Here is a 27,337-nt window from a genome sequence, read left to right as displayed (position 1 = left end):
TTAAAGTTAGGATACTTTTGGTCAAAGCTTGCATTTTTTTTTTGCTTACCCTGAGGATGCCATGTTCTTCATGTGGACGAAATTACTGTATCCTTGCTTTATGTTCAGGAGGGGAAACTTCTAAGCTTTAGCCTTTAAGATGAGGAGTATGCGGAGTTGCAAATCGGACAATAATTTTTTTTTTTTTTTGATGAAGACACCAAAAAAGGTATTTTACAAATCTAGGGGGGATATTTTGTTTACCTATTTCAATGGAAATTCCGAAGAAAAGCTTTTCAAAATATAGAAGAGGGGTAAAAATCTAGGAGAAAATCCCCCTTACCCCTCCAGAAGTATACCTTTAATGCAATGAACCTGTTTGAATTAAGGCCTATTCTCTGCATGTTCTGCATGCTCTGTCGTTCATGTTGACTTTTATCATGCGTTTTGGCTCTGCTGAAGTTTTACATCTGGTTCACCTTTTAAGAGTTTGCTTTTTGTTTCAAAAGCTCGCAATATGAACTGTTCGGAGGGCCGTTTGGCCAAGTCTATAAAGCAAACAACGGAGAAAATGTAAAATGAAAATTTGCCACCTGTGCTTTAAACTCTAATTCACCAATCATTTGATGAAAAAAAACAAAAAAAAAACACCCAGTATTTTTTTTATATTCGCTTAATCTCCATGAAAATAGAGACTGAACTTATATTCACCACAGTGATTCAAAAGGTAATATGTAACACTTTTTGTGAAACTGAAATTTACAATAAATCCTGTAAAACGAAGTATACTTGATTGATCAGTCTAATCTGTTTTCCGGTACTATTTTTGGGCTTCCGGAAAATTAGAAGTTTCGATTCTTTTCCAAAATCTAGTCCATCTTATGTGGAAATTTTGCGCTAAAAAATAGAAAAGAAAGCCCAATGTATCTGTAAGATCAGGTATAAATCTTCCTTGATAATAATCCACAACAAGAAAACATAATTTTCAGTGTCTTCACTATAATTTTTATGTCATTTTTACGGTAAAGTTTATATTGTATGACAAATCGCCTTTTGAATTGCCACATACTTGTTCAAATTGGTTTCTGTAACATAGTTAAATAAAAAACACTTTTTTTTTCAATTGAAGGTAAGGAGCAACATTAAAGCTAATCGAACAAAAATTATTCCATCAGGGCTGCCCGTTCCTCATTCCTAATTCTTTACCCTAAAGTCTTAAAGTTCTTTAAAAATTCTTGAAATTTAAACTGAATGGCTCTTGTGTTTCCGAAGCCGTTCTTAAAGAATCATGACAGAAAATCAAACTTTAATCCATATGATTCCTGTTTGAGGAGACTGACAAATGCATTTTATTTTTTATTATTTTTTTTTGTCTAATGGAGGAGAATAAGGGAAAATACTTTCCTGGGTCGACAGTGAGCTTCATTGTCATTGTTTTGTATTTTTGGTGTATTTTTGTAAGGAATATCATTCCTTAAGGAAATGTAATTTCTTGCGAATTGAATACTTCCGCCTTTTTGAAACCTAATCGGTTCTGGTGTGTGAAATTTTATGCGTAAGATAGTAAGAATAGCGAAAATCACTATTTCAGGTGATTGGTTCTACTGTGCGTAGTTTTCGGCCAATAGAAAGAGCGAGAAGTTTTTGAGTCATAAGATTTTTACTTGTGGTCCCCCTTTGCTAGATATATGAATTAAAAATGGTTCAACTATGTAATATTAGACCCTTATTCTTAGGGTTACTTGCGTCACGTTGCCCCAAGGTCATATTTTTTTTTAACCATCCGGTCGCTCTGAGTGCAACGGTTATTTATCGAATCTCCTCTTTTGGCTGCATGAATGTTTTATGCCTGTGTTCTGTTACGTGCCATTGAAGTTCCTGGACAATAAATATTAGAGATATTAGACTACATTAAAACTTCTTATGTGCGTAAATAAATTTTTTTGTCTTTTTAGGCAATGGACCGTGAATACAGACCTGTCGACGTAAAAATGGTCGAAAAGGCTCCAGGTTTGTTTGACTGTTCCTACGTGCCAAAAAAGGGAACAAAACACACTATTCAGGTAAATATTTTTTTCTAGCGTCCAAGGAAAGCAGGAAAAAGGGACGAAAGTCAAAGCTGCCTGAATCCATGTATTTTTACCTCTTTCTAAAAGTGACATGCTCATAGCAGGGTTAATATTCAGAGCAGAGCCGTATTGAGGATGGGGTGGATCGGTAAAGGTTTGACCCCCCCCCCACCGCCAAATATTTCTCTAACTCAGAATTCATTTAATCTTAAAATGCAGAAAAAAACATATTTAGGACCGTTGGACCCAGTCCAAGGAAGGTAAACCCCTTCTTCTTCTTCTTCCTGTTTTGGGTAAGCACCCGCTGAACAAGAATTATTTTAGTAGGAATAATAAGCATATTTTGGTTCTATCAATGAGATTTAATAATGAATCTAAATAAATTTAATGAACTGGCAACGTTTTGTGGCAAAGGAAAAAATATTCACCGTGAAAAGGAGTTAAGTTGAGATTATTCAAATTTTTTGGTGGGCCGCCATAACTCAGTAATAGCTGCCTGACTAGTTAGCAGGAGGTCGCAGGCTCGCCTCCACTGATAACGATATAATTATAGAAAACTTGGATTAATGTAGTGAGCTGTTTCACAAGGCCTGCTCGATCGCTCAGCTTATTAAATTTTTGTGGCATAGTCGGCAGCTGTGAATAAAGAAAAGGACCTATTAATGATATCATTTAAGGAAAGAAGACCATTTCCTGTTCCATGACTTCATTTATTGCTTTTTGTTGGCGTATTGCATTTCCAATAATATGCAGTATTAATCATCCAAGGTTTGACTCCGTTCCACTTGTATGTCTTCCACAGCTGATATCATTCAGACTGTCTTTAAATCCAAGGGCGGGAGCCTGTCTTAATCTCAAGGGTTATCATATATTTTATTATTTTACTGATTTCTGTCAAATCCAAACCGTATCTGAGGCTAATTCACTATTTTTTACTCAAATTTTCACGTGAGATACCCGGCACGAAGTTAAGGTGTACTGCCGAGACTTGAATGGGAACATATTCCCCATTTCCTCTGTTGATACATTTTAAAAATGTTCTTGCTTGCCCTCCCCTTGGCAGTATGTACAATGAGCAACTTGCTCAGTACAAATGAGCGCAACTCGCTCATTCTCAGTTAAGTTTGAGGACCCAAACTTCTCCTACTATATTTTCCCAACTTATAAACTCTTCTATGTACCCAATTGTGGATTTTGCTAATTAGCCCCGTAAATTTGTTTTTATTTATTTTTTTTGCAAGTGCTACAGCCTGTACAGAACAGCAGTTTCTTAGCATTAATGGTTGATGTTTCTTCATGTTCCATCCTCTCGCATCTTTTATTGTTTTATTTTTTCCTAAGTTTGTTAAATTTATGAGCCATTTTTTGACCAATTCCGAATGTTCAATTGGTTCCAATTATTTTTATTGTATGCACTTTTGATGACAATCCAATAATAAAACATAAAACTACTCCCCTCTTGTATCTTCCCCTTGTATAAATATAGCAGCATAAACGAACGATTGGACATAACAAAAAGTGTTGACACACACTATTATACAAGACTAGACAGTGCAGCGATAAGAACGCTTGAACACTACTATATCACATACAGCCCAATTCTGTTTTGCCCCCCCCCCCCTATCGCTTTCACTTATATCCATAGATTCTAGAGAAAATTTACTTTTTACTTTTTAGTCCAGTTGGGATGAGTGGGTGGAAGAAAATTAAGGGAACATGTTATACTTACATAGCTGTTGTTTTGTGGCTGTCTGTTGTTTTACACAGCTTTTTCATTATTATTTTCGGCTGTGGGTGTATTAGGCTATGTAGCATACACTTCATGAGCACCACCAGAACACTTTCCAGGGGGAAGGGAGTTCTGCCAGAAACTTTTTTTTATCAGATTTATGTAGTAACATTTCTCATTTTTCTATGAACTTTTTTTTGCATTTCGAGACATTCTTGTTTCTTACCTGCCACCTTCCCACTGCTGCCATCTATAATGCAGTTATGTAGAGATTATTTGCAATGGTTTGAAACTGTGGTCCAAGGACCCCCTTGATGTCTCCAGGGCTGTCGTAAGGAGTGCATGGTGGATCTCAGTTTTTGTTTTATTACATTATACATTGTATTGTTTTATTATGCAGTAATCTTGGTCTTGTGCAGTTTACTTGTATTATGTTTTACACGTAGTAAGGTAAAGTAAGGAAATGTTTGGTATAAAATTAAATGAATTGTAAAGATGTTTCTAATGTTAAATTTGTGTAGTTAATCTTTTTCAGAATCACTACATATGTATATATTCTTCTGTAAATACACATTTATTTTTAGTTGTTGCTTTAAAGGGCCCAAACAATATTTTAGGAGTCATTCCAGTGTCAATTATGGTAAAAAAGTGTGGCCACTATTGTCTTGCATGGGTAGCAGATATTTTCAGTATATTTTCTAGGCGAAAGCGTCAGAACACGAAAAAAAACAACTTCTATTAGATTATTCCAAATCAATGTCAGAAGAGGAAGTATGTCCCTCTTCATTCACCGTCTGTCACAGCATACTCATACTTATTAATATATTAAATATGTAGCTTCTCGTCTGGGTAAATGCCTTTTGAAACACCATGAATAATCTGACTTTTGTAACCTCTAGTGCGTATGACGAACATAGTACGTCCCAATTGCCTTAGTAACCACAAGAAAAAGGAAAATAGATAATATAAATATGACGTACGTTAATATCTAGAAAAGTACAACTTTTTAGAGTATAATGTAGAAAAAACTTTGCTTAAATTAAGCTCTTTTTCGAATTTTACGATCTACAAATCCAAAAATGATTTGTCTGATTTCATCAGACACCAGTAAAACAATTGTGAACCACATCTATCTGTATAAAGGAAATTTAAAAACAATTGCATTGTTCTAAAGACCTCGGAAAATGAACCAAGCGTGTTTTTTTTGCTTTTCTTTTTTTGTCCAGGAAGTTGAAAGAATTACCAACTAATCTCGAATAATCACTAATGTCCAACAAAAAAAATGCAGATTTGTTATTTAATGAAAAAGTAAAACAAAATAATTTGATTTTTTCGTTACTTTTCATTATTTATGCGGTACTGGTGGAAAAGGTCCTGCTTTATAAGCTGGTTTATATTCTGGGTGCTTGGCTTCGCCAGTGTATTGCACGTCAGCCTTGTAGCCATAGATATCAGCTGTGTATGTCACAGTTTGTAGACGACCATCGGGCAAGTTTACAAAATACTGTCCTTTGGTGTATCCTTTCCCGTCGGAGCTTTCCGAGTGACCAAAATTGTTATATGTATAGTCATCGCGGACTGCGTAAGCGAAATCGTATGGTTTCGGTTCATAGTGATGACCTTTGTATGCTGGTGCATATAGTCCAGGTCCGTGAGGGGGACCGTATGCAGGTCCTTCGGCTATCGCGATAGCTAAGACAGCGGCGAATATTATAATCTGAAAGAGAGCAATGCAATTACGTTGTAGAATATGTGGAATATAAGCACTTCCTTTTTGGATATTTTGACTTCTGTCTTACTCTACCTGGACCGTGAACTACTCACATTCTAAGCCCAATTCGCACTTTATTTTAAGCTCCACTTAGTAGTAAAACTTCGGCCTTGCAGTTGAAGCTTGCTGGTGAAAAAACAAATGGCTAATAAAATCTAATTCATCAATTTTTTCGTTCATTAGATTTTTTTTCATTTGAATTCATTGATTTATTCGATTAAATACCGTTTTTCCCATTACATAACAATTTTCTTTCAATGCAAATATTTTGAAACGGATTTTAGGACTAATATTTAAGTTCTGATGAAATTGAACTAATGTCGATCTGGCTTGATTTGTATTAAATCATTAAGTTAATCGGCCAAAATATAAAGACGCGAATAACGCACACATTTTTAAGATAAGAAGTTTCTTGTCGTTGTACAAAGTTTTCGCAGTCGTGTTGATTTTTTTTTTTGGAATGCTGCTCATTTACAAGTGAGTTCCATCGTTCAGCAACGGGTTTTTAATCAATAAATAGTGGAAATAACCAATAAATCAATCTGCCAAGTATTTGATTGTTTGGTGTTTAGTATTGAATTGTAATTGCAACTCTTATCTGGTTTTAGCGTACCATACTAGTCTTGGGATGTTCTAATGCATAAAAAAAAAATCGAAATTGAAAAAAAAACAAAAAAAAAACAGAGGCATAATCGATTTTCTATGGCTTGTCGCTTACATAACTATTTGCTACAACAAAGAAGCCTCAAAAATGAATCTCTGACTAAAGAAATGAACTTTTTTCCCGGTAGATTTCGGTAAATCATGAATAGAGATACTAACTAAGCTAGAAAATTACTTAAGATATATCGACTGTAAAATCTGTTGGTGTAGAAAACATTTGCCGCCGAATCAAATCAGCTCCAGCTTTCCAATTTCTGAGCTAACTGTGACTCTCAATATAACATAATAAATTTAAATATACTTCTAACTTTCAATAACTGGTAAATGTCCGTAACAACCAGCCATACGCTAATCCGAAAATAAAAACAATGAGGTAATGTTGTGAATTGAGTAACGGTTTCTCGGGATTATTTTTACAAGTCACTTTGTTTATGTTGCTAATAAGAGAGAATTATTTGTAGCATATGCCTGAAGCCTAAAGGCAAGAGAGTAAATCTCATTATAGAGACTACGTTTTCTAGATAGGTTTCATTAAAAGGTGACATAAAGAGGTAGTTTGGTAAGCATAACCATGTTTTTTCTACCAGCTTGGTGATTCAGTTGAAACTTTCTCAAGAGTTTTCTAGGGATTGGTGTAAGGGGACCTAGAATTTTGTCTTTGGGAGAAGAGGACGTTTTTTCTTTTTACCAAAGAACACACATCAGGGTTTTTTTTCGTTTTCATGCCTTCCGTCAGTTTTTTTTTATTTTTAGTTTTCTTAGAGCCTCTTTGGCTAGCTTATTATTTCTTTAATTTCTGTTGCTATTAGTAGAAAATAACAAGGAGGAAACCAAGCAAATAATCAACGTGAGGGAGATTCAAACCCTTGCCCCACTCTTCTAATCCTGTAAACACACAAAGTCAGTTAGTGAAGAACTTTAAATACTAAAATCTTTTTTTTCCTTATTTAATCTTTAAATTTCTATGATCTTGTAATAATTTCAGTTTATTTAGTTAATTAACTATTAGGATGTATCTTTATATTATAGCGTTTCTTTTTCGTATTGTATGAGCCTGAGGGCTAAACCAATACTCTCTGGACTGTTTACACTATTTTATCTTTTGTTTTGTCTTTATAAAAATCCAAATGTTGATGTACAACCCTTGTTAACAGTCCGGGTTTATTGATTGTTAGTATTTACCTTTACATGGTAAATTCCCTCTTGTTAGACCTAGGAAATAAACTGATACAAACAGTATAGTTTCCAAGGGCCATATACTCTATTGACCTTTTACAGATTTGCTAATTTCATTCTTCCAGTTCCCTCAACCGAAAAAAATAATGGCTCTAACGGCAATATATTTAAATAATACAAATTTTAAATAATACAAATAATACATATTTAAATACAAATTTTGATTATTTTACAACTTTTCAAACAGTTCGTGGTAACGAACTGTAGTAAGGAGCGACCTGGCTCAATAGTAACCGAAACTCTAAAAAATTGAATTTTGATACCAATAGTTACATCAAAAGAATCACATTTTAATGCTGGCTTTGAATATATAAGTTTCATCAAGATCGATTATACCAATCAAAAGTTACGAGCCTGAGAAAATTTGCCTCATTTTAGAAAAGAGGGGGAAATACCCCTTAAAAGTCATACAATGAAACGAAAATCACACCATCAGATTCAGCGTATCAGAGAACCTTATTGTAGAAGTATCAAGCGCCTATCTACAAAAATGTGGAATTTCGTATTTTTTGCCAGAAGACAAATCACCGATGCGTGTTTTTTTGTTTTTTTGTTTTTTTTTCCAGGGGTGATCGCACCGACTGAGTGGTCCTAGAATGTCGCGAGAGGGCTCATTCTAACGGAAATTAAAAGCTCTGGTGCCCTTTTTAAGTGACCAAAAAAAATGGAGGGCACCTAGGCCCCCTCCCATGCTCATTTTCTCCCAAAAGTCACCGGATCGAAATTCTGAGATAGCCATTTTATTCGTCATAGTCGAAAAACCTAATAACTATGTCTTTAGGGACGACTTACTCCCCCGCAGTCCCCGTGGGAGGGGCTTGAAGTTACGCGATGAGTGGTCCTAGAATGTCGCGAGAGGGCTCATTCTAACGGAAATTAAAAGTTCTGGTGCCCTTTTTAAGTGACCAAAAAAATGGAGGGCACCTAGGCCCCCTCCCATGCTCATTTTCCCCCAAAAGTCACCGGATCGAAATTCTGAGATAGCCATTTTATTTGTCATAGTCGAAAAACTTAATAACTATGTCTTTAGGGACGACTTACTCCCCCGCAGTCCCCGTGGGAGGGGCTGGAAGTTACAAACTTTGACCTGTGTTTACATATAGTAATGGTTACTGGGAAGTGTACAGACGTTTTCAGGGGGATTTTTTTGGTTTAGGGGGAGAGTTGAGGGGGGGGTAACGTGGGAGGATATTTCCGTGGAGAAACTTCTCATGGGGGAAGAGAATTTCAATGAAGGGGGTGCATGATTTTCTAGCATTATTTGAAAAAAAAACAATGAAAAATAAATGTGAAAAGTTTTTTCTAGATTTTTTAGCATTATTTGAAAAAAAACAATGAAAAATAAAAGTCAAAAGTTTTTTCTGAAAGTAAGGAGCAGCATTAAAACTTAAAACGAACAAACATTATTACGCATATGAGGGGTTTACCTCCTCGTTATACCTCACTCTTTAAGCTAAAGTATTTTTAGTAATTTCAACTATTTAATCTACGGCGTTTGTGATTCAGAGGTCATTCTTAAGGAATTGGGACAAAATTTAAGCTTTAGTGTAAAGAGCGAAGTATGGACGAGGGTTGAACCCCCTCATATACGCAACAAAAACATACGAATATAGAAGTTCGTTATGTAAGTTAATTCGTAAGTTACGTATATTTTTTACCAATGAAAACGTTTGTAAAAAATTAAAAGTTCTAGTTGCTTTTTTAAGTAATCAAAAAATTGGAGGGCAACTAGGCCTCCTCCCTCGCTCATTTTCTCTCAAAATCTTCCGATTAATTGCAATTGATTAATATGCAAATTTCGTTTTATTATTTATGTGCGGAGAGCCAAGATCAAAACATGCATAATTCAAAAACGTCCAGAAATTAAATAAAAAAATAACTTTCCCTTACTCTTCCCTTAAAATCTATTTTTAAAACAGTAAGAAACTGTTTCCCTTGACTCTTTCCCTTAACTCTATTTTTAAAACAGTAAGAAAATTTAGCCTAAAGAGCGGGACGTTGAGGAGGATAAGTCCCTTTCATATACGGAGTAATTTCTGTTCGTTTTAAATTTTAATGTTACTCCTTACTTTCATTTAAAAAAACTATTTTTTTATTTAATTAAAAGTTTAAAATCGTCTTTTATTATTGCACACTGTTAATCACTACATATTTTCATATTATGTTTTATCATTATATAGTTTACTACTACTATATAACTTCATGTTGTGTTTTTCATTTCTTTTCGGCAGAACCTAGGAAATAGCCTGATACGCAAAGGTGGTTTCAGGGGCGGGGGCAAAGGGAGCACTTGCCCTGGCCGTAGAAATTTTAGTGGTGCAAAATTTCAAATAAATAATCAAAGAAATAAATAAGTAGAAAAATCAGATTTAAATAAATGAAAGATTTTGTTAATGTAGGAAAAATTTGTTAAACTTGGCATTAAATTTTTTGGAGAACAGGGGAGGGGGACTAATCGAGATTTTGTCGTGGGCGCAAAAGATGCCAGAACCGCCTTTACTGATGCAAACAAAACTGTTTGCGGGCTATGTGTCCTATGGACCATTTTCCAGGCCGTTTAAGAGGTGCGGTTAGCACTGATCCCCTTAACCCGAAATATGTTCCTCTTCTTTTCAAAATCAGAATTTCGACTATTTCGAAACTCTTCAAGTTATCTATTATTATATATACTCATACTGCATTCTGTTACTATTATCGTTATATAGTTCTTTGTATACTTTCATATTGTGTTTTATTATTGTTATTGTTATTATATATTTTGCTGTTATTATATACCTTCATATTTGGGTGCTTTTAATTCCTTTTGGCAAGAACTTAGGAAATACACTAATACGAAATGAAGCATTTCTAACTATTTTATACCCTATTGACTATTCCAAGGCCTTTGAAGAGGTGTGGTCACCACGGCTAAGTTCGGAAAAATAAACGAATGGGATCATTTACATGAAATTCATGGAAGGCTAGTTCAGGTCTATAGCTTATTCTTTTGATTTAAGCTACCGGAAATTAGTATCCTTGATCTTTTTGCTTTGCTTTCAAGTTTAATGAACACTTTAAGAGTCTTTACAATCTTTTTCACGAATTCTAGACTAAATATGAAATTGCTATTCTAGGAATAGAAGGATCTAGTATAAGCCTTAGGCATCTCAATTTTGTCTCTGAAACACCTAATTTTTTTCTTGAATTTACCCTCATAAAGCAATCCGTCGTGTAGACATCACTTCTAATTTTAGACAGACATTTTACAAGTTGAAAACTTTTCAATCGCAAATTCAACTTTTTCATCGCTTAAAGCTCATGAACACAATTCCAAAGATCACAGTACTTTTCCATCATAAAAAGAGAAATAGGCGAATTTGTCAAAGACAGTTGAATGGAATAACTTACGATTAGTTTTGTTGTTGAATTGACACTCATCATCAGTGGACACAATTGGCTGCTGCATTATTCCTACACGATTGTTATTTTTTTGTTTTCCATTTAAAGTTAGCCCTAGTATTTTAATGTTTTCGTTTCATTGTTCTTATAATTTTTCCGATGGTTTGACATCGCTCCCGAAGAAAGTGGAGGAAACCTTGGGTTGCAATTAAGTTTTCCTAAAATTACTAAAATTACTTTGAGACGGAGGTGGAGCGTGCGTAGCTGTGTTTGCATCAGGTGGCTTGGCGCTGCAACGAATATTAAGTAGTAATAGTAGTAAAATCACTAGGTGCTTTCCCTTTTTTCGAAAATCATATTTATAATCTTTGAGTCATCTCTAGCTTTGCAACCACCATATTTTAAAAACTCATTCACCGCACTATTAGCACTTGAAGCTTTATTGGTTTTAAACGCTTTTAATCTGATCTCGATCCCTGATATAATTATTTTTGCTGTTCTCTATATTCTTTATTTGGATCTCGGCGGTCGGCCTAGACCAAGAAAACAATTGAAATCAAAGCTGAGCTGTGTAATTCGTTGTGTAGTTTTATACTATTTAGGGGGCCCTCTAAAATAACCTTGACCTGGACCAGTTTGAGGGTCCTCTTCTATAGAGTTCCATCCTGACCTAGTTCGGTTCTTCTGAATGGTTGGTTCACATTGAGTGTTGACTGGCTGAAACTCCGTCCTTCGATGAATCATTCCCTTACCAATATATAGTGTATTGGTTCACAAACAACGTGCAATGCTTACGAATTTGACATACATAACCTAAAGTCTTTTACTTACGTTCCAGGTGAATCATGGTGGCGTTGCCGTTAATAACAGCCCATTTCGAGTGTTTGTGTCAGATCCAACTGATCCGAACAAAGTTAAAGTATTTGGACCTGGAGTTGAGAGGGGCCTCAAGACAAAAACTCCTACACATTTCAATATTGATTGCCGTGAAGCTGGGCCAGGTATGCAGTCTTGCAATTTATACTGATCTGTAGATATTAGTTTTTGTAGATTTAGTTTTTCGTTACATGTCAGACAGAAGATGTGACAAGAATAAAATTGCCCGTTAGTATCAGATTAATATTTGATATTGGATGAAACCGGATCCGAGTGTTAATATCGGATCAAGTAATGCTTTAATTTGACCTTCATTGACTACCTTCGATGTCCAATTTGACTTAAAATACAATAGTGCAAAGAAAATTTACAAGCGAGGTGATGCATTACAATAATTATTTTTATCTCTGATTTTACTTTGGAATAATTATCCCCACTGCCATTGAAACATTCAGGAACCGTTCTCTGGGCCAAGGGAACTTTGAATTTTTGTGGGGAAGAGTGCTAGAGATCCTGAAATTCTTTGGTCTAAAACCTTACTGCATCGGATCAGTTTGAAATTTATATCCTCAAGACCTTCGGCCACGGGCCCTGGGACCTCGATGCACAAGCCTTCTTAACCTAGCTAGCCTTCTAACCAAGGGTATAAAAGAATTCATCAAATTTTGGAATAACACATTTTACTTCGAATAAATAAATATAACATAAAAAGAATAGAGATCCAAATGAACAATCAAGTCAGGGCGAAAAGGGACAGAAATTACCAACAATAGGGGCAATATTTTTTTTTTTTTGAATTTACAATATTTGAGCAGATTTTAGTTTTGCAATTTATAGTGAAAGAAAGAAAACTTTTCAAATATACATCTTTTTCAGTAAAGAGCAAACAACACTCTAGTCTATAGGGGATTTGAGGGGTTGTTCACCCCATTTTTTTTATCTTGATTCCTGTTTTTTTTATGTTTAATATGTTTACTCAGTAGAAATTCGATTTAATTTTTTTTATGCATTAACAGAAATGTCTTCTTTTTTTTAAGTTTGACTTGTTATAGTCAAGGGACAAAATAATTGTCCTTTTAATTTCTGACCGTTTAAGGTTCCATCTATGGAATTGTTATATTACCTTATTTCTACCTTTTTTTTTTTAGGTTATAGTATCGGAATTAAGTTTTCTTGAAAAGTTCTTTTATTTGGAAAATTCTCTCCGTGTGATTTCATCCCCCAAAAATGTACGTATGTTTCTCGATTGCAAATACTGTTTGCAAACAATGGGTAATCAAATGGCTGAATCAAATGGCTATCTCATAATTTTGATTAATTGTCTTTTGGGAAAAAGGGCGTGAGAAGGCGGCAAGTTGTCCTCCATTCTTTTTGGTCACTTCATAATGGTACTACGTTTTTTTATTGTTTTTCTTTTTTAGTTCCGTTCGAATAAACCCTTTCCCGATCTTCTAGGACCATTGGTTTGCTATTGTTACCCCTGAAAAAAAAAACACGCATCTGTGATCTTTCTTCTAATAAAAAGTACAGAATTAAACATTTTATATATATGGGTGTAAAATTCTACAGTTGGATTCGCTAATGTGCTGAATCTTGGGATGTGATTTTTATTAAGATCACTTGACTTTTTAGCGGTGTTTCCCTTCTTTTCCGAAAATCAAATACACATTTTCAAAGCGTAGGAGCTTTTTATGGAAAACGTCAAACTTAAAGAATTTTACATATTTGGAATCAGCATAAAAGGCCATTCTTTTGAAGTATCAATTGTTATCAAGATTTTATTTCGGTTTTATTGGGCCCAGTCGCTCCTTGCAGTTCTCTACTACAAACTGTTTGAAACTTTAAATCAAACAGTTCGTGGTAACGAACTGCAGTAAGGAGCGACCCGGCTCAATAGTAAACGAAACTCTAAAAAACGGAATTTCGATGCTAAAAGATATATCAAAAGAATCGGATTTTTATGCTGATTTCAAATATATAAGTTTCATCAAGTTTAGTTATTGTCATCAAAAGTTACGAGCCTGAGAAAATTTGCCTTATTTTGGAAAATAGGGGGTAACACCCCCTAAAAGTCATAGGATCTTAACGAAAATTACACCATCGCATTCAGCGTATCAGAGAACCCTATAGAAAAAATTTCAAGGTCCAATCTACAAAAATGTAGAATTTCGTATTTTTTGCCAGAAGACAAATCACGGGTGCGTGTTTATTTGTTTTTTGTTTTTTTTTCCCAGGGGTCATCGTATTGACCAAGTGGTCCTAGAGTGTTGCAAGAGGGCTCATTCTAACGGAAATGAAAAGTCTAGTGCCCTTTTTAAGTGACCAAAACATTGGAGGGCACCTAGGCCCCCTACAACGCTCATTTTTTCCCAAAGTCAACGGATCAAAATTTTGAGATAGCCATTTTTTCCGCATAGTCGAAAACCATAATAACTATGTCTTTGGGGATGACTTACCCCCCACAGTCCCTGGGGGAGGGGCTGCAAGTTACAAACTTTGACCAATGTTTACATACAGTAATGGTTACTGGGAAGTGTACCGACGTTATCAGGGGGATTTTTTTGGTTTGGGTGTGGGGTTCAGGGGAGGGGGCTATATGGGAGGATCTTTCCTTGGAGGAATATTTCATGGATCATCATCATTATGTATGAAAGTCAGGTTGGCCTCAGAGAATATAATATTTCATGGGGGAAGAGAAATTCAGTGAAAAGGGCGCAGGACTTTCTAGCATTGCTATAAAAAAAACAATGAAAATATAAACATGAAAAAGTTTTTTTAATTGAAAGTAAGGAGAAGCACTAAAACTTAAAAAGGAACAGAGATTATTACGCATATGAGGGGTTCTAAAAATACTTTAGCAGAAAGAGCGAGGTATTTAGGAGGAGATAAACACTTCACTCTTTATGCTAAAATTTTTTTAAATAATTTCAACTATTTATTCTACGGCCTTTCTGATTCAGGGGTCATTCTTAAAGAATTGGGATAAAACAAGATTTAGTGTGAAGAGCGAGGTATTAACAAGGGGACCAACCCCCTCATATATATAATCGAAAATATAAGAATATAAAAGTTTGTTACGTAAGTTAATTTTTAAGTTACGTATTTTTTTTTTACTAATAAAAACGTTCGTTAAAAATAAAAGATCTAGTTGCCTTTTTAAGTAACCGAAAAATTGGAGGGCAACAAGACCTCCTTCCCCACCCCTTATTTCTCAAAATCGTCTGATCAAAACTAAGAGAATGCCATTTAGCCAAAAAAAGAATTAATATGCAAATTTCATTTTAATAATTTATGTACAGAGAGCCAGAATCAGTCATGCATTAATTAAAAAACTTCCAGAAATTAAATAAAAAAAAACAAGTTTTTTTAAATGAAAGTAAGGAGCGACATTAAAACTTAAAACGAACAGAAATTACTCCGTATATGAAAGGGGCTTTTCCTCCTCGACACCCCGCTCCTTGCGCTAAATTTGATTCTTTCTCGCAACTCTACTTTTTAAAACAATAAAAAACTTTAGCGTAAGGAGCGGGGTGTCGAGGAGGAAAAGCCCCTTTCATATACGGAGTAATTTCTGTTCGTTTTAAGTTTTAATGTCGCTCCTTACTTTCATTTAAAAAAACTTGTTTTTTTTATTTAATTAACTTCATGAAACCAATCGAGAATATCGATGATCCTAGATTTAATTTCCTCATATATCTGAACCTTAATGCTGTAGTGGTCAACGTCAGATCAGTGGAAATCTATTTTTTCACGCTATGTAGTCATGGAGTCCACGACTCTTATGTACCTTTAATTACTCAATAGCATTTAATCCTTATTTCCGCTTACTGACCAAGACGATTGGGTCGGTAGCCTATAAGAAATCTGTATAATTTTCTGCTTCTGATTTGGTTAATCAATAGTTTGAAGAAACGCTTATAAAATGACCTTTACGTTGACGTTTATTCACTTCTGAAATTTGTCCTTCGAAAATAGTTTTTATGCCGGTGTTTTCTGAAACGGAGGGGTGAGTGAAAAGACTAGGAGAAAATTCTTCTCCTGTCGTTACTGATTTGAGAAGTTAAAATATTTTCCTCGTTTCATGGGGGTGTTTTTTTTTTTACTTTTAAAGAAGGACATGGGCACATTTCTTAGCCTAAGAAGATGGATCTACTAAACGGCTCAGGATCTCAAAATCATATTTTTCCCATCAATCCCTGTTTCTTCATTGATCATGCTTCTAACCAGCACTTCATTTTGGGTGGGCAAACTGAACTACGTATATTTTTTTATCAATAAAATTAGACATTTAAATGTAATTTTCAAATATCAGTGGGGGGGGGAGAGAGTGGGACAACTCAAGTGTGGCAATCCTTTTGTATATGGCATTGATTGACATTCAAATGAAATGTTTTTCTCGATGATCAAAGGAGTGATAGAAGAAAGCCTACAAAACCCTAGCAACGCTATTTCGTATCACTGAGTTTATTAAACTGCACTTTTTAAAACCTTAGAGGTGTACAATGATGTATACCGGAAACCAGAATGCAAAGACTGACATATTAAATAAATCAATTTCCTCCCCCTCTTTCATCTCCTCCCCTTTTTAACACCCAATACATAAAGTTTATTTTACTACTTATAATTCTTGTCGTTCTGTTCGTATAGTCCATTATTTACTAAGGTTTATTGTCCCCTACCTTTAACAACAAACAAAATCACATTTTGCAGGTTACTTTTATGTTTATATTTTATGATTTTTAGCATTTTAAAATCAACAATTTTTATTCCGATTTTAGAGAAGAAATTCTTAAGTTTAGAGCCTTGAAATATCCAAAAATGAAATCCTGTGGAAATTTTAAGTACACAATTAGTATTGCTATTGCCGAAAATCCCTTAATGGAAGGTTTCAGTCCCTTATCTTGAACAATAAACATAATCACATTTTTATATGTTTTCTCTTCCCCCTGGGTGATTTTATCATGCACCAGTTCAAAAATATTAATTGTCATTCAACTTTAAAATAGAATTTTTTTAGAATATTGAAAAAAAAGTCTGAAACCGATGAAAAAATATGTCAAATGAAAATCCGAATTGCTATTGTCGAAAAATCCTTGACTAGAGGTTCTCAGTCCCCTACTTTGATCAACAAATAAAATCGGATTTTTGTTTGGGTAGCACTGATTTATTTCTTTTCCTTAAGAGGTAGAACATACTTTCCATGATCTGATAATGTGTCTCCATTTATTTTAGAAATAAGTGAACCTGAAGTATCCCCAGCTTAACATGAATTAAAAGCTATTTCACTGGAATACTAAAAAAAAGAAAAAAAAGAAAGGACAGTTTTCGTTTTCCTGCAAAATTATGAAAATATGACTTACGCACTGATTCTATAAGGACATCCGACGATATGACCATGACGGTATATGAAATTTTGAAACCTTTATGAAAAAGGACTAATTATAAAGGAATATGAAGAAGTTTGTTAGAGTGATAAGATATCATCGATAATTTGGGATATGAAAAGACAGGGGGAAAAGCCCTTACCATGCATACGTATGTAAGGTCGGACATAAATGACTTCGACCTTGAGAGAGGTGGGTTATCTAAAAAACTGCTTATAGAATTTTCGTAAAACAGTCTAGTAGTGTTTTCATTTAATAAAAAGTAACGAGCTGTTTGAATCATAAGGGTCAAATGCCTGAGCCTTCATTTTAATGAAAACAGAATTAATCGAACGGGTCGTGATTAACGAACTGAATTTTGTTATCAATAGATACATTAAAAAAATCGATTTGTTATCCTGATTAATACAAAAAGCTTTTTCAACGAAACAAGTTTTTCAAAGAAAAGTAAAGTACTCCATTAAGCCAAAAATGAGCAGAAATTAAGTCAAGTAATCTTTCAAGCGTAAAACTATCACAAATTATCATCAATGAATAAATGAAAATCAAAACGAACAGAAATTACAACAAATAACCGAGTCAAACACAAACGGGCAAAAGTTAACATGAGTAGGGCTAACAACCCGATGCATTTTCAAGACCAAACATAGTTCGCACAATTATTTGAAATTATTTCTGCTCATTTTTGACTTAGTGGAATTCTTTACTTTTCTTTGAAAACTCATTTTGTGGAAAAAAATTTTAAATTAATTCCTGTTCGTTTTTCTATTGACATAGTCTTTTTCATGGCAAAAATAATGTTTCTAGAAGAATAGAAGAATCGTTTTTTTTTCTAGAAGAATCCATAGTTTGGCTTGCTATTTGTATGTTGGAGAATTTTTCTTCAACAGTTTTTAATCCTGACACAAATAATATTGTTTAATTTGAATTTGTACCTCATCAAGTTCACCTGAGAAAAATAAATTTAATATCATTCCCAAAAAATTCTATCTATACTCTTTGACGTGGATACATTTACATTCTTTTGGTTTCTTTAAATTTTAATTGCAGAAGTTGTAATAGTAGAAGCCCCGAAAGTTTCAAATTAATAGCCTACCCCATTCGTTCTCGATATGTTGAGGTTTCTTATTGGCAACCATACACACAGTATCATTTGATTTAGTTTTAAAGCATAGTGGGCCAATTACATAAATGTGGGGGGGGGGTTGACATGCCCAATATCTCTAGAAACATAACTGTTGGACTGTTCTATTACGGTGAACAAAATGGTTGTCTAAGAATTTTGAATGGGTGTGTTTGGAAAAGAAATGGGCTTGGGAGGAGGGCTGCTTGCCCTCCAATCTCTTTTTAATCTGAAAAAAGGCACTAGAACTTTTAATCTTGAGTCGAATTAGCTCCTTTAAATGTCTCAATGATATTTTTAGCAATTATAGAGCGACACTGCCTATGATATTGCTTATATACCTTTTGAAAACCAGCTTGCATATAGTTTTATCGTTTAATGGAAACTCCTCCTAAACGTTCCCTAAAAGTTTCACCTTAATAACCTTAGCGTTGTTAGTTACAGTAACTGTAGTGGTAGTATTAATAGTATATGTTTTGCCTTTTGGTGATTTGAACATCTTCTTCATCAAATCCTGGAAGTTTCAACTTAATAGAGTTAGCCGATGGTATGATATTGCTGACATATCCTTTTGATAACCTGTATGTTTATATACTTTTGTGGTTTTCATCTTTATGCTCTTAGCCTTACATGTAGTTGCAATAAAGGTAGCAGTTGAATTAGCAGCAGCAGCAGTAGTAGTAGTAGTAGTAGTAGTAGTAATAGTAGTAAATGTAGCAGCAGTAGTAGTATTTGTAGTAGCATGAACATATTGGCTGTTGGTCTATTGATCTTCCCCTTTAAGTATTTTCTGAAAGTTCCAATTTAATCCTCGAATTCATTTTTGGGACACGCTCTATTTGCAACCTGCATGCGCATAGTATCTTGATTTAGTTCAAATTTCCCCTTAATATCTTAAATGTAGCACTGTGGTTGTAGTTATAGGAGTTGAAGTAATATTAGTGGTGGTAGTTGTAGTAGTAGTATTATAACGTGTTCTAATTTAGTTCAACACTCCCCTCAACCTTCTATGAAAAGCTCACCTGAATACCCTGTGTCTTTTTAGAAAGTAAAGGATAAACATGTATACCTTTCAAAATAACATATGCCATATGTAAAAAGGGACTGAATTGCCTAACTTACAGCCCTTGTTCTGGGGGCTGTCAGGAGGTTGACGTCCACAAAGGCATAATTACTGGATATTTCCACAATGCTGAAGAAAGTAGACGTCTCGAAATTTTGATTGGATGTTTGTTTTGAAAAATGATGGTCGTGGGAGGGGGCTGGTAACCTTAATCCTCTTTTGACTTTTGAAAAGAGCACTAGAACTTCCAATATCCAGTCAAACGAGCCCTATCGAAAGTTTTTGCGACCACTCATTCCATAAAATCCTTGTGTGCCTTCTGGGCACATCTTACAACCCTTGCCCCCAGATTCTGAGGGGCTATTTCAACCCCAAAAGCATTTTTATATCCTATCACTTTTGACTCTTAAAAAGGACACTAGGACTTCTGATTTCAAATTGAAGGAGCCGTATTCGAGTTTTATGCGACCATTCTTTCCATAAAAAGCTTAAACGTTAATAATGGGCAACTAATATAACTTACAGAGCCCATGCCCTAAAGACCGTGTGGGGGGTGTCATCCCTAAAGACATAATTACTTATCCTGTCAACTATATCTAACAAAATGTCTATCTCAAAATTTTAATTGGATGTGTTTCGGGAAATGATGGGTGAGAGGGGGGGGGTGGATACCCTTTAATCACTTTCGATTATTTAAAAAGACATTAGAACTTTCAATTTTCAATCCAGTGAGCCCCTCCGAAATTTATGCGACCACTCTTTTCACAAAAACCTTACACGCCCCGGGACATAACTTACAACCCTTGCCCTGAGGGCTCTGGGGGAGGGAGGGTAATCTTCAGAGACATAATTACTGAACCTTTCAACTACGTTGGAGAAAATGACCATCTCAAAATTTCGATTGGACGTATATGGGGAAAAGATGGGCGTGGGTGGGCTGTTTACCCTCCAATCACTTTTGATTATTGAAAAGGGAGATAGAACTTGCAATTTCAAATCGAATGAGGCCCTTCCGAAGTTTCTACGACAACTCCTTCTATACAAAGTGCCCTGATCTAAAGTAAAACAAAAGAAATAAAAAAGCCAAAAAAATTAATACATTTCCCCCAAATCGCTCTTTTCTTAGGCAGCGCAATTGCACTGCCCTCCGATCACTTTTAACTCTTAAAAGGGCTCTACAACTTTTGATTACCAATCCGATTACCCCTCCGAGATTTATGCGACCACACTTTCTATAAAAACCCTTATATGCCCCCAGGGCAATAACTTACAACCCTCACCCTGAGGGCTTGGCGGGCGGGGGGTCGTAATCCTCAAAGGCATAATTTCTGGATCTTTCAACCACGCTGAACAGAATGGCTATATCGAAATTTTGATTTGATGTGTTTGGGGAAATAATGGATGTCTGGGGGGGGGGCTGCCCTCTAATCATTTTCGATTAATAAAAAGGGCACTAGCCCTTCCAATTTAAAATCGAACGAGCCTCTTTTGAAGTTTCTACGACAACCCCATTATACGAAGTGCCCTAGTCTAAAAAAAAAATGATAATCAATAAACAAATAAATTATATATTGTGCCCACATTGCTCTTTACTTGGGCAGCGATATTGCGCTGCCAGTGATTCCAAATTCTGAAGATTCGTTCAGTTTAGTATTACCCATCAAAAGCTACGAGCCTCAGAAAATTTTCAGCCCGAGTTTCAAAAAGGGGGGAAACACCCCTAAAAGTCAAAGAATCTTAATGAAAATCTTACCGTCAGATTCAGCGTAACAGCGAAACCTACTTTCGAGGTTTCAGGCTTTCATCTGCAAAATGTGAAATTTCGCAGTTTTTACCAGAAGAAAGATCAAGAATGCATGTTTGTTTGTTTATTTTTTCCCAGTGGGTAATCCCATCGAACCAGTGGTCCTAGAAAATTGGGAGAGGGCTTATTCGAACGGAAATTAAGGTTCTAGTGCCATTGTTGAGTGACCAACTAGAATGAATTGCATAAATATGACTTTGAGAATAATGTGACCCCCCCTCGCCACAGCTCCTTTGGAAAGAGCTGTAAATTAGACAATTTTCCATTGTTTAGGTATAGTATCTGTTATTGGCTAGAATTCAGAATTTTTTTCGGGTTGAGGAGATTTTATGCTGGGGACGGGTTTCCACGAGGAAACTTTTCCCTGATGAGGGAAGTTTTCGGGAGCGAACTTTCCAGGGGAAATTTGAAACTGGAGAAATTTGCCAGAATTCCTATACGAAATTCTTTTCATTTGTCTTACTTTCTATTTACCGACTCAATCTTTCAGGCGGAATCGTCCGCAAGAAATTTTACAGGGGGAATTTTCAGCGAGGATGAATAAGTCTGGGGGCATTTTACATGGGAAGAACTTTCCACGGAGGAATATCCTGTGAGCGTAGGAAATTTTAAAGCGTAGGGGAGCCAGATTTCTCGGGATTATTTGAAAAACGATGAGAAATTAAATTTAACCAAAATCAGTTTTTTCAGCTGAAATTAAGGAGCAAGATTAAAACTTCAAAACGAGCAGAAATTATTCCGTATATGAGAGGATTCCCCTTCCTCAATACCTCACCCTATACACTAAACTGTGATTGATTCTTCTAAATTTTGAATAATGACTCTTGAAACATAATAAAGTTATTTTTTAAAAGTGCTAAAAAAAACTCTAGTGTGAAGAGCGAGGTATTGAAGAGAGGAGGGGTTGATTCCCTCAAATACGGAATAACTTTTGTTCGTCAAAATTTTAATGTTATTTCTTACTTTGAGTTGATTTTTTTATTATTATTTAATAATGCCCTTAGGTCAATTTTCTGTCAACAGTATTTTACAAAGCTGTCATATCTCCTACACTTGTGTTATGACTGAAGTTATAGACCAGGAAATAGGGGTCAAATTCAAGATGTATCTCAGCCTCATTAGGCAAACTTTTAAATATTGTGTACTCCTCGAAAACAAAACTGTTAATTCAAGCTCAATTCTCCCGTCAAAACGTTGCGACTCTCCCATATTCGACCTATTTAATTTGTGTACAAATTTTGATAACAGCAGCTTCTCACATTGATTTCATTCAGTAATTTTCAGGGATTTGAAATTCAAGGTGTAGAACTTTTACAGGCAAATCTAGGATAAATCAAATTCATTAAAGTAAATACGAAAGTTAGCCCTTTCATTAAAAGCTAAAAAATATTAAAAAATAACAAAATGCTCTACTATTTGAAAAATGAGAATACTTTATTTAAAAAAGTACCACATCAAAATCATATTTTTCGGACGTGTATTTTGGATAAAGATAGATCTGGGTTACCAAAACACGCCCTTCAAACCTTGTTGAAAATAGTTTTGAAAAGATTTTTTCAAATGAATTTATTAGAGTATATTATCAAACAGTTCGTGGTAACGAACTGCAGTAAGGAGCGACCCGGCTCAATAGAAACCAAAACTCTAAAAAATGGAATTTTGATACCAATAGCTACGTCAAAAGAATCGCATTTTAATGCTGATTTTAAATATATAAGTTTCATCAAGTTTAGTCTTACGCACCAAAAGTTACGAGCCTGAGAAAATTTGTGTTATTTTAGAAAATAGGGGGAAACACCCCCTAAAAGTAATAGAATCTTGACGAAAATTACACCATCAGATTCAGCGTATCAGAGAACCCTACTATAGAAGTTTCAAGCTCCTATCTACAAAAATGTGGAATTTTGTATTTTTTGCCAGAAGGCAGATCACGGATGCGTGTTTATTTTTTTTTTTTAATTTTTTTTTTCCCAGGGGTGATCGTATCGACCCAGTTGTCCTAGAATGTTGCGAGAGGGCTCATTCTAACGGAAATGAAAAGTTCTAGTGCCCTTTTTAAGTGACCAAAAAAATTGGAGGGCACCTAGGCCCCCTCCCACGCTAATTATTTTCCCAAAGTCAACGGATCAAAACTTTGAGATAGCCATTTTATTCAGCGTAGTCAAAAAACTTTATAACTATGTCTTTGGAAACGACTTACTCCTCCACAGTCCCCGTGGGAGGGGCTACACTTTACAAACTTTGACCAGTGCTTACATATAGTAATGGTTATTGGGAAGTGTACAGGTGTTTTCATGAGGATTTTTTGGTTGGGGGAAGGGGTTGAGAAGAGGGGGATATACTGGGGGAACTTTCCATCGAGGAATTTGTCATGGGGGAAGAAAATTTCCATGAAGGGAGCGCAGGATTTACTAGCATTATTTAAAAAAAAAAAACGAAAAAATAAATATGAAAAAGTTTATTTCAGCTGGAAGTAAGGAGCAGCATTAAAACTTAAAACGAACAGAAATTATTACCCATATGAGGGGCTCACCTCCTCCTAATACCTCGCTCTTTACGCTAAAGTATTTTTAGTAATGTCAACTATTTAATCTACGGCTTTTGTGATTCAGGGGTCATTCTTAATGAATTGGGACAAAATTTAAGATTTAGTGTAAAGAGAGAGGTACTGACGAGGGGGCGAACCCTCTCATATGTGTAATAAAAACATGAGAATAAAAGATTCTTTACGTAAGCTAGTTTATAAGTTACGTATATCTTTACTAATAAAAAGATTCGTAAAAAATTAAAAGTTCTAGTTGCCTTTTTAATTAACCAAAAAATTGGAGGGCAACTAGGCTTCCTCCCCCGCTGTTTTTTTCTCAAAATCATTCGATCAAAATTATGAGAAAGCCATTTAGCCAAAAAAAAAAATGCAAATTTCGTTTTAATTATTTCTCTGCAGAGAGCCAAAATCAAAACATGCATTGATTCAAAAACGTTCAGAAATTAAATAAAAAAAAACAAGTTTTTTCAACTGAAAGTAAGGAGCGACATTAAAACCTAAAACGAACAGAAATTACTTCGTATATGAAAGGGGCTGCTTCCTCATCAACGCCCCGCTCTTTACGCTAAAGTTTTTTACTGTTTTAAAAAGAAGAGTTGTGAGAAAGAGTCAAACTTTAGCGTAAAGAGCGGGGCGTTGATGAGGAAGCAGCCCCTTTCATATACGAAGTAATTTCTGTTCGTTTTAAGTTTTAATGTCGCTCCTTACTTTCAGTTGAAAAAACTTGTTCTTTTTATTTAATTAGATTTAAGGATTAGCAACAATTACCAGGAAACAGTGCAATATGTGTCTAAATTAATCTTTATCCAGAATATTAAATATTTTCAGGGGAAATCCAAGTCCAAATGACAAATGAAAAAGGTCAAGAAATCCCAATATCTATAATTGACAATCAAGATGCGTCATTTACTGTGGAGTATACTCCGAATGCTCCCGGTAAATATGCTGTCAACATAAGCTACGCTGGAAAACCGATTCCTCAAAGTCCTCTTGCTGTCAGTGTTGTCCCTCATGTAGATGTCAGCAAAGTTCGAGTGGAAGGACTTGAGCCAAGTAAGAACTGTTTTTTTTTCTTTTTTTTTTTGAAGAATGTACTCTGTAATGTGTTTTTTTTTTTTTGCTGCCAGGGATAGACACTAATAGGATTTCCATAAATAATTCCAAAAACAAAGGTAGTTTAACCGTAACTACCGAAAATATCTGACTTGTTAATAAACAATTTGCATACCTTGGAAAATTTTTCACGGTGTATTTTTGGGCACAAATACCTTACTGGATTAAATTGCCACGCCGAGCTAAGAGTTTTAAAGAAAATTCGATTTGGTTTAAAGGTGGAAAGTGTAAAAAAAGAGAAAAATACCAAGAAACTTCCAGCATTATCAACACGTATAGGCAAAGAATCCGTGTTTTGCCATCTTTTGCTGACTCTTTCTCGCATACCACTCTTGAAAAAAAAATATAGAAAAAGAAAGATAGAGAGAGAGGGATTGGGGAGAAAGAGACAGAATGTGTATCAAAAGAGAGGAAGAATTAACCTGAAAACGTTTGCAATATAAAGGTTTGACACTGCTTCTCTCGAGTGAAAAGAACTTGATGCCTCTTTTCGTACCTCTTGTTTTTCCGGCCTCATATCATTGTCTTCGGCTTGTATCTCTAGTTGGTATCTTTGGTCCTGTCTCCAGTTTATACAACGTGGCTTGATTTGGTTGGTAATTAGGCTCAAATCCTAAGGAAAGAAGCCAGATAAATGGAAGAAGAATAAAAAAGACTGATACAAGTCAAAGAAGAATTAATCTTGTATGCATTGACCAATTTAAAATAGATATTATGGCCTGTATCCTTCTCGTTACATATTTTAGCGCTAATCTTGGTTGTGGTCTACATCTGAGAACCGCCTCTAGTTAATCTTGCCTTGCCGTTTGTAAGCATAACAGGCCTTAATTAGCCCTCATTGAACTCATAAATTTGTGCACCCACCTAGCGAAATCCGAAAATAAAACAACTAATAATCAAAGGGTTTAGAAGAATCCATTGTAAGTTTCAGACTATAATTATACCCAAGTGTCCCATTTCTTTTTAATTTTTCAATTTTTAGCTAGTTTTAAATTCTGCTGTTTATTATTATTTGGATGGTATAACTGTAACAGAATAAGTTACTGGATGACATTAGAAAAAAGCAAATCTTTACAAAAAATGTGTTTTTTGTCCCTTTTCTATCTTGTTATCGGGCTTCTAATTTATATTTATAATTATTTTATGATTCAGGGGAGCCATTTTTCCCGTCTCTGTTAGCTATACCATCTGTTATGTGTTTTTCTTTTATTCGTGCATCGGTTTCGCTTATTATAATTACTGAAATTGAAGTTGCCTTGTCTTTTTTTTTTAATGAAACGGCTTTATAAGGGTATTTTTAGTTTCCTTAGTGGAATTGCTAAAGAAAAAAGAAGAATAGATAGTAGTAGCTGTTTTTTTTGCTTATCTTATTATATTGATTTGACATAAAAAAAGAAAAAAAATGATTCTCCCCAGTTTATCTTAAAGAAAAACCATCAGAAAAGTTGACGAACTTCACTGTCTAGGAATCAATTTCTCGGCTGATCTTTTCTAGAGCACCCAATCTGATCGAATCCGACCCCCCCCCCCCAGCGCTATTCCTTCCAAAATACTTACTCCGTCTAGGTTGGTCATCCATCTGTATTAAATAAAAATAACTATATTTTTGTAATTGAAAGTAAGGAGCGACATTAAAACATAAAACGAACAGAAATTATTCCGTAGACGAAAGGGGCTGTCCTCTCCACAACGCCCCACTCTTTACGCTATTTTTTTTTTAGTAAAGTTGTGAGAAAGAGTAAAACTTTAGCGTAAAGAGCAAAGCGTTAAGAAGGGGATAGCCCTTTCATATACGGAATAGTTTCTGTCCGTTTTAAGTTTTAATGTCGCTCCTTACTTTCATTTAAAAAGGCTTGGTTTTTTAATTTAATTCCTGAGCTTTTTTGAATTGATGCAGGTTTTGAATTTGGCTCACCGTACAAGAATAATTAAAACGAAATTTACATATTAATTTTCGTTTTTTAAACTAGTAATAACTGTATAATAACCTAAGTTGATTTTTGTTTCAGCTTTTTCGGAATGACTCCTGAATCACAAAGGCTATTTAATTAGAATAATATCCTCTTTTAAAAGTTAAAAAAAAAAAACATTAGCGTAAGAGCAAGCTATTAAGGAGAAACAACCCATTTCTTATACGTAATATTTTCTGTTCGTTTTAAGTTTTAATGTTGCCTCTTACTTTCAGCTGAAACTTTTTTTAATTTCATTGCTGATCATTTTTAAACAATGTTGAGAAATCCAGCCCCCTCTCCATGGAAAATTCCCTTCCCCACGAGAAATTTCTCCATGGAAAGATTCGCCCACGTAACTTGAAAGTGATATTTGCGGAACTAATTTTGTAAGGCATAGTAACAAAACGGCCGAAGAGGTCGAAACTATTTTTTGAAAATGAGAGTCACAATTTGAGCAATTATCAAATAACTGAAATGAATTTCTAATTTATAATAATAATTTATGTTCGGTTTAAGCTTTAATGTTATTCTTTACTTTCAGTTGGACGAAACTTGTTTTTTTTTTATTTAATAACAACCACAGACCGAACCCATACAATATCTTTGGTTTATTATCACATAAAAATCATATTATGAAGCTGCCTAAGGTAAA

The 27,337-nt window shown here is 34.8% G+C and overlaps 2 protein-coding genes across 2 annotated transcripts in view; one reads left to right on the top strand and one right to left on the bottom strand.

Moving 5' to 3' along the window:
• Window positions 1-27,337, top strand: part of LOC136031519 (filamin-A-like) — a gene marked incomplete in the record, with an annotated part of 349,909 nt that overhangs the window by 179,362 nt on the left and 143,210 nt on the right. The window contains 3 exon segments of the mRNA XM_065711189.1: window positions 1,935-2,042; window positions 11,664-11,826; window positions 24,449-24,673. Coding sequence (XP_065567261.1) covers window positions 1,935-2,042; window positions 11,664-11,826; window positions 24,449-24,673 — 496 coding nt within the window.
• LOC136031520 (pro-resilin-like) lies at window positions 5,061-10,285 on the bottom strand. Its single transcript, XM_065711190.1, has 2 exons — window positions 10,223-10,285; window positions 5,061-5,494 (listed from the first exon to the last, which is right to left on the bottom strand). The coding sequence occupies exons 1-2, from the start codon at window positions 10,226-10,228 to the stop codon at window positions 5,123-5,125; spliced, it is 378 nt and encodes a 125-aa protein (XP_065567262.1). The 5' UTR covers window positions 10,229-10,285; the 3' UTR covers window positions 5,061-5,122.

The sequence above is a fragment of the Artemia franciscana genome, chromosome 9 (genome assembly GCF_032884065.1).
Source record: "Artemia franciscana chromosome 9, ASM3288406v1, whole genome shotgun sequence".
Taxonomy (NCBI): Eukaryota; Metazoa; Arthropoda; class Branchiopoda; order Anostraca; family Artemiidae; genus Artemia; species Artemia franciscana.
The sequence above is the reverse complement of the archived record's forward strand: the minus strand, read 5'-3'. Positions and strand labels throughout refer to the sequence as shown.